Genomic DNA, 8,134 nt, shown 5'->3' with positions numbered 1-8,134 from the left:
AAGGTAAAAATATAAGGGTCGGGATGTGACACTCTCTCTCACGTCTGCCACCTTCTTCTCCAGTCGATTCCTGCCGTTTTTGGCCACCACACTCCACCAAAGCGTTCCTTTCCTCTCCCTCTTCAAAACCCCTCAATCAATAACCACATGCAACCCTCAACAAAGGAGATCGATGGAGAAGAAGGTGTCACTGTCCGACGAGTTCTTGGCATTTCCGGCGACCAATTTCGATTCCGATGGTAATCCGGCCCTTAACAAATCTTCTGTGTTTTTAATAAGAGCCAAGGAGAGGATCCTAATCCAATTTGTAAGGTAATTTCAATAACCCTAATTCTATGTTTATGGATTGTTTTGATGTTGAGTTTTCCGGCAAGCCATGGTTCCGGCGTCGCTCGGCCCCCTTGCGTGCTTCACGTGGTTGACGACGCCATGGCCCCACGACTCGGGCTGAGTTGGCAGAGGAAGGCCTGGGTCTTCAAAATGGAGGCCTGGGTCATAGGTCTGACCTAGGCAAAGACCCAGCGAATGCCCAGGTTAAAGAATTTTCAAGGGTGGAGGGAGGGTTTTTTTCGCTAGGTTTTTATTTGACGTGGCGAAGGCCTAGGTCTTGCTTTTGGGGTAAGGGTGGACATGCTCTTAGGGCTTCCCTTGGTTCACTAAGAAACTTTCTCGTCAAGAGTGGATGCCTTGTCCGACGGCACACCTTCGCGGCAGCGTCGTCGACGGGCCGAGATGGGCCTGTGTCTGTAGATTAGTAGTCGAATCGAAGAGCGTTTTGTTGGGTGTGAGAGTTACTGTCCCGGAAACGTGGAGCTTTTCAAGAGGGTGGGAAATGGTGGGATGGCTGTATGACTAAGATGGCGTTACCTAGTCCTAGAGAAGAGTACATAAGGCATCGTTGGTGGCTCTCAATGGTGTCGGAGACATGGAGGTTGTCGTTGGTGATCAACTTAGTTTGGCAGTGTCGGATTCAATGGTACCCAGTCCGGATTGGATCCATATGTTCGGGTTAGGGTGTTTTGGCTTTGATCTGGGGAGTGGAAGCGCGATTGGTTGGCTTGAGTCGGTTGGCGGTGGTGAGACAGCATAGGTGATGGCGACGGGATGGTGGTATCGTGTTTCTTGCAAAAGTCTTGGGTATGGGCTGCTTGGTTATTGGGCCTAGGCTTTGGTTTTGGTCTCATCCAATTTTATATTTTTGCAGCTTTATTTTGATTTATTTATGCTTTATTGCTTTTTAATTCTCGTACTATGCGGCTTTTTGTCCCCAATAATACCCTATATGTTTATGGTAGGGCAAAAAGGGCCTTGTGCCGGTCTATGCATCTTGTGTGCCTTAGCTGCTCAATGTAGGCGGCGAGTCTTTTGCTTAGTCAAACGGTCGCAACCTCCTAGCGGCAAGATAAAACTGAGTGTCGCCGAGATCATTTTTCGACGGCAACATAGTAGGAAAACTGCATTATTAGACATTATGATATTTTACCTTGTTACAAATCTAGTGATCTTTTCATTGTGTCACCGCTGTGACAAAGCAAATAGAGTTGCCGCCATCAGAACAATACACTTTGGTAGTTGGGGTGTGTTTTTTTTTTGATTTAAAATAGAGAACTATATTAATAAGAGCAACTTGCCCAGATTAATACAAACAGGCCCGCAAAGAGAAGCCCACGAAGGGATACAAACATAATGTAAAACAAATGGTCCAAACAAGAGGACCAACAAACAGAAACCTAAACACAAGGCTAAACCCTAATAACATAAAGATATTGCCAACACTATTGGAAAAGCAGCCGTCGGGGGGATTTGCAATGGATCCATCGTCGTCCTTTTTCCTTTGCTCGCTGCCATGAAGCTGCGGACCTTCGCACCGGCACCCATGATGGAATCTCAAAGGATCTCCCCACTCATTTGTCTTTGAAAAAGACAGGGTCATTCTAGCGTCCAAAACACCATTCAGAGCCGGTTCCGGGGACGTTTTCCTAGCGGCAACGGAGGGGTGGAGCTTACTACAATTAGCAGAGGAAATAAGAATGTTTTGGAGATTGAGATGAGATGGGTTGAAGAGAAGAGATGGGAGGAGACCTGAAATGGGGACTTTGGCAGCCATGGATGGAGATATTTTTGTGCTCGGGGAGGGAAACAAACCGACAAAAGTAAAACGTGGGCACTGGGACTAGAAGCCCGAACAATGTCACATTCCCTGACCCTCAAGCCAGAGATCTAGATCCGGAAGGACCTAGACTAGAGCAGAAGAGAAGGGGGAGTACAAGGTTCAGATCTACTTTCTCTCTCTAGTTTTTAGAGAGAAGGCAGAGCACGAGAAGAAAAAAACTGAAGTATGATACTGGTTGTTATAAAAAAACTGAAGGCAAAGTATTATTCTAGATGTACTTGTTAGAATACATGTAATTTGTAGAGATTCTCAAGATTATCTTCAGACTTCTTCTAGATGCTTATTGTAATCATGGGTTTAGGCTTCATGTCCCTCATCCCCTCTTGTATTCGACAGTTTTATTAATGAAGGCTTGAGAACAGCTGCTCCAGCCCTTTTTTTCAAAAATGCTAATCATTGCTTTGTGCTCTCCTGTTTTCCTTTTGCATTTAAGTGAGTGTATTACTCAATCAATTGCACATTTAAGTGATCACCAATATGGATTTTGTTTCCATTTATGTTTGTTCCTGGTAATCCTTGCTCTCTGCTCTCATGTATTCTCTTTTTATTTAGCGTTCAATTACCTTCCCAATTACACAATTAATATTTATGCTTTCCATTGATTATCAATATCATTACTAAGGCATCATGTATATTTTGATTTCTGATTGGTTTACTTGCTTTGGGTTTCCTTTTTTGTTCTTATTTTGTTCCCTAATCATGTCTTGCTTCTATTTCCAGTGAAAGTGGTGTATTGATGACCTCTATAAGATGGCAACACTTCAATACTTGGCCGATACTAATCATTGGCTATGTGATACACCTTTAGTGTTGTATAACCAACTAACCTTCAAAGTCCATGAGCTATGAAAAGCTATGCCTTGGTTTAATTACAAATGTGGTATAATATTTACATTTGGAGGTCTTATGATGCATACTGCAACTTTAAAATCTTACATTTGGAGTTCATGTATATGTCTTTGCCCATATTTTGGTTCTGTTATCTAAGCTATTCATAGTTGTTGCTTATATTTTTTAGATTCATGAGCTCTCTTCCATTTTAAATCTTCACTCGGGTTTCCAGAGTATTTTTTCAATTGTATTTGCATTTTATTTCATGCTCTTTCACTTTCAGTTTTATGTTCAATGTAATTGTCTTTTCAAAACAGGTAAGGTTGATGTCTCCCTTTTTAATTGTATTTTGTTTCTTTCATATATAAAAAAGAGGATCAAGGGTTGCCGAGTTTCTATACTTTCACCAATGTGAAAATGACAACAATATAAATCAACCATGAGATATAATAATGAAAAACAATAAAGTTAAACATACGCGCATGCCCGACCATTTCGCACACGTATGGCTTGTGCAAGAAAGTTAGTTTTATTTATGTTGTTTCTTGTTTACAATAAACTCCTACCTATTTTTACTAGAGATGGGTGGGCTATGTTCTGGTAGGTGCACTCAGCGTGCCATGTTTGATCTGTGAAAGTGGCGAATTCATTGTTTCGTCAAATGGTTGCGGCCTCCTAGTGGTAGGATGAGACTTAGTGTCATTGGTAATACTTTGCAGTAGCAACATAGTAAGAAAATTGATATACATATAGTGCATGAACATTGTCTTTCTAATATGTCGCCAAAATTGTAAAGCAAATGAAGTAGCCAATGATGTATTCTTTGTTAAATGATGTTTGCTAGAATGCATAGATTTTGTAGATATGTGTTGTAACACCCCAGGACCCATTCCGCCGTAACACGATATTGTCCGCTTTGGGCCCACCGGCCCTCACGGTTTTGTTTCCTGGAACTCAGGAGCAGCTTCCCAGTAGGTCACCCATCCTGGGATTGCTCTAGCATCAACATGCTTAACCTCGGAGTACCCATCCCCTCCGAAGCCGCTGAGCCACCAAAAGGCCTCGTATTAGATTGGAGGTGGGCATGTACATATACAGCACATAACCCCTCTCCGTTTACAATCCACCCCCCTTGGGAGTCCGACGCTCTCGTCTGCACACTCGCACCATACGGCAGAGTGGCTCTGATACCATTTGTAACACCCCAAGACCCATTCCGCCGTAACACGATATTGTCCGCTTTGGACCCACTGGCCCTCACAGTTTTGTTTCCGGTAACTCAGGAGCAGCTTCCCAGTAGGTCACCCATCCTGGGATTGCTCTAGCATCAACATGCTTAACCTCGGAGTACCCATCCCCTCCGAAGCCGCTAAGTCACCAAAAGGCCTCGTATTAGATTGGAGGTGGGCATGTACATATACAGCACATAACCCCTCTCCGTTTGGCCGATGTGAGATATTACATGTGTAATATTATTTTAGGGTGTTCGTAGAATCTAAACTTTTCTTTTATCCTGAGATTTGCCCATAGAATCTTTTAGCAAACTCAAAGTTATGTTAAGACAAAAAAGTCAAATGCCAACGAATTCAATCGACTTGAACAAGAAGGGCTACATTTATTAGCAAAATATAAAAAATAAAAAAATATGTTAATGACATTCAACAAGTCGTCATAAAAAATGTATATTTGTGGTTCATTTATTCATTAAATCAATTGTGTGCTCTGTTAGCTTTTTCATCTAGATCGATATTTTAAAAGTTTTTTTAATGAATCAAACATTTCTAGTCTTATTTGACAGTCTGAATATATCTGTAATGTTTAGCCATATTGGTTGAACAACGATTTTCGACATATTTAAATTTTGCAGAGCCGATTTTAACAAGAAATCTCAGATATCAACTCTGATGTTAAAAATCAAAACTAAGAACATTTTAGATTTTAGAAAAGCCGGACCGACCGTACCAATCGGTCCGGTTTTATTCCGGTTTTCCGTTCTGGGTTCCCCTACCCCCACAGGGCTCAAGAAAGACAAACCAATTGGCAACTGTAGTCTCTAAAAACGTTAAAATTGCAAACAGCACCCCAATTTTATTCCATAAAAAATCCCCAACCTATCGAAATCCCCTTTTTGTACTCGGGTGTTCTTTTCCTTCTCACTTGCCTTCGTCGCCTCTCTTCTCAATTTCATCACTCTCTGACGGTCACCTGCCCTAGAATTCCCTCACTTGAATTAGATCTCAACCCAACTGAGTACCCATGACGCTAGGCTCAGGAGGATCAGGTGTTGTGGGTGAGTCGGTCCTTTCTTTTTGATGAAATTTTGGGTTTGATCTTATTCGTTTTGTCTGTTCTGTATCTGGGTTTTGATCCGCTTTTCTGTTCATGCGTTTTTCGATATGGTATTGATTGGATTATTGGTCTTCCTTGTTCGTCTTTGGATCAAGTTCAGCTGTTTTTGAATGACTTGTTGAGATTCTTGGTTGGCTTTGTACAGAGTATTGTTAACGGTGAATAGTCAAATAATCAATTTTTTTTCTTTGCTGAATAGTAAAACTGCCTTATTTGATTAGGGTTCCCTTTTGCTTTGTTGGTTGTTTATCAGTATGTATATTCGTGGGTTCCATTCTCAATTCGATGAAATAAAGAATCAGAGAGACTATTTTAAGGCTGCCGAATAATGTTTATCCATTCTCTGTTTTATATCGCTACATGCCAGTGTAGTTGTTGTGTGTCACTCAGAAATTGTGAATGCAATGGTTTTGTGAGTCAGTATTACCGAGGTTTGGCCGCCAAGATTATGACAGTAGTGTTAAAGATTTTGTATATGCTTCCTTTTTTTTTTTTTTAAATTATATATGTTCCCTTGGTTTTGGACCATCTGTGGTTTATCTGGAATATTAAATGTGTTCCGTGGTAACTGTGTTGAGTTCTAGTCTCTCATATAGTCGTGTCCAGGCTTAACATGTATGTGATCTTGTATCTCATGTTTCTTCTGTGAATATCCTGTGACATTTTTTTTTTTCTCAGAGTACGTGAACTTGTTGGATTTCCCTTGTTACTGAAGGTTATAGAGAGGATTGATATATTAATTTACTGCAGTGATTATTGTTTTGTTTTTTGGTATGAAAAAACTGAAGTTTTTTGGACCTTATCAGGGGGTGATGCCCAGTTTATTGGTGAAAGGTTCATGCAAGAAGAATTTTTTATTGGTTGTCTGGCTGATTTTGTTACAGTTATAGTACTACGATCATGGAAAATCAGATATTATACAACATTGAAGTAAAGCTTATTTAACAGAGTAATCATGAATCTTACTCTGTTGCTTATGTCAAATGTGGCTTAAGTCGATTGAGTTTCCATGCAGTCCCGAGAAACTTCAGATTGCTGGAGGAACTTGAACGTGGAGAGAAAGGTATTGGAGATGGCACTGTGAGCTATGGGATGGACGACGGAGATGATATCTACATGCGTTCTTGGACTGGCACCATCATTGGCCCCCATAATGTAAATTCCTATTTTTATATCTTTATTTCTTGTTTAAATATGGTTTTGTCAGACTATATGCTGCATATGGATTATCAGGGTTAACTTATTATCCTCTTTTCCATCTCTCATCAAATGTATTAAGCTTACAGTAGTTGTCAGAATGCCTGATGTTTTATACAAACCTTTTTTAATGCGATGAACCCTTTTTTGTTATCTCTAGACTGTTCATGAGGGTCGGATCTATCAATTGAAGCTGTTCTGTGATAAAGATTACCCGGAGAAGCCACCAACTGTTCGATTTCATTCACGGATTAACATGACTTGTGTCAACCATGAAACTGGAGTGGTAAGTTTACAATTTACTTGCTTCACTCTGTAGTTCAGTTGCTCTGGTTTGCAGTGTTTTACTCTTGCTGCAGCTTGTCTTTTGCACTTGACATTAGTCCCATTTTTTTACAACCCCTTTTCACGAAGCAAGTAGAGAAGAGAGTTAGGTCCATGTAATATATAAGTTCTATTTTTCTTTTTTCCTGTGGTAAAGAAACCAAGCTGACATTTAATCACTTCATACTGCTTTCCTGAAGAGTCCAAGTTATTTTTCTTTCTCAACTCTTATAATATTGATTTGGATCATATAAAAAAAAATAAAAAAATAAAAAAAAGCGATGCCCAGACTACACGACTTCAAGACAAGGTGTATGACTATTGAAAATGCATTCTAATCGGTTGTGTTTTAATATTCTCTTTGAAAGTATCTGACGTTCAATTTAATAGGTGGATGCAAAGAAATTCGGGCTTCTTGCAAACTGGCAGAGAGAGTACACCATGGAGGATATTCTTACACAGCTGAAAAAGGAGATGGCAGCTGCACATAACCGGAAGTTGGTCCAGCCTCCGGAAGGTACCTACTTCTAGCTTTCAGGTCCATTTAGAAATCATGGATCCAATTGCATAGGCAATATGCAATATATAGTTTGTAATGCCCTTGTTCATCCCAAGCCAAAAACATCCAGGGGAGTGGCCACAACAGCTTCTCCTTGTATCACTCCATGGCTTCATCTTAGTTTCATTGCCTTTTCTTGAATTTTAAATTGTGTTGAAGGGATGCTGTTTGATTAATGGGATTTTATGTGTGAAATATTTAAGACCCTTTAAACAGATATCTATTTGGCATGTGTCTCTCCTCTTATTCATCTTTATCTTTCTTTTCTTGCTGGCAATTGGAAAGTGAGTGCTAAATTTCATACATTGAATGGTGGGAAGCTTAACTCATGTTTGACCTTTAATATCATATTTGGTTTGAATTATGAAGAACAGCCAATGGTGATGGTACAAGACAAAGAACTTATGATTTTGTTTCTGCAGTGAAAATAGATGAAAATATGTTTTGTGATGGAATCTACTATGATATTGGTGCATTCTTATTGCACATCTTGTGAACCTCGATTCTTGGTGTGTTTTTGTTGCAAGAAAATTGTTGCTTGATTTTTCAAAAGATGTATGATAAGCCCGTGGAATACGGGTGCTTTCTCAAATCTGTGCATGCCTGATTGATTAATCGTCTTTAAAGGCTTTGATATTTCTCCTGCCTATTATGCAAATTATTTGAAGGTTCATTTGAACCAACTTTGGACTTCCAATGAA

General features: G+C 39.9%; 1 protein-coding gene across 1 annotated transcript; it reads left to right on the top strand.

Moving 5' to 3' along the window:
• Positions 1-5,091: 5,091 nt before the first annotated feature.
• On the top strand, positions 5,092-7,667 carry LOC101314006 (ubiquitin-conjugating enzyme E2 variant 1C-like). Its single transcript, XM_004303463.1, has 4 exons — positions 5,092-5,294; positions 6,369-6,508; positions 6,711-6,836; positions 7,265-7,667. Exons 1-4 carry the CDS (start codon positions 5,261-5,263, stop codon positions 7,403-7,405), a joined length of 441 nt encoding a protein of 146 aa, XP_004303511.1. The 5' UTR covers positions 5,092-5,260; the 3' UTR covers positions 7,406-7,667.
• The last annotated feature ends 467 nt before the right edge of the window (positions 7,668-8,134 follow it).

This window comes from Fragaria vesca, linkage group LG6, assembly GCF_000184155.1.
Source record: "Fragaria vesca subsp. vesca linkage group LG6, FraVesHawaii_1.0, whole genome shotgun sequence".
Classification (NCBI taxonomy): domain Eukaryota; kingdom Viridiplantae; phylum Streptophyta; class Magnoliopsida; order Rosales; family Rosaceae; genus Fragaria; species Fragaria vesca.
Note: the sequence above shows the minus strand (reverse complement) of the source record. Positions and strands in the feature narration are given on the sequence as shown.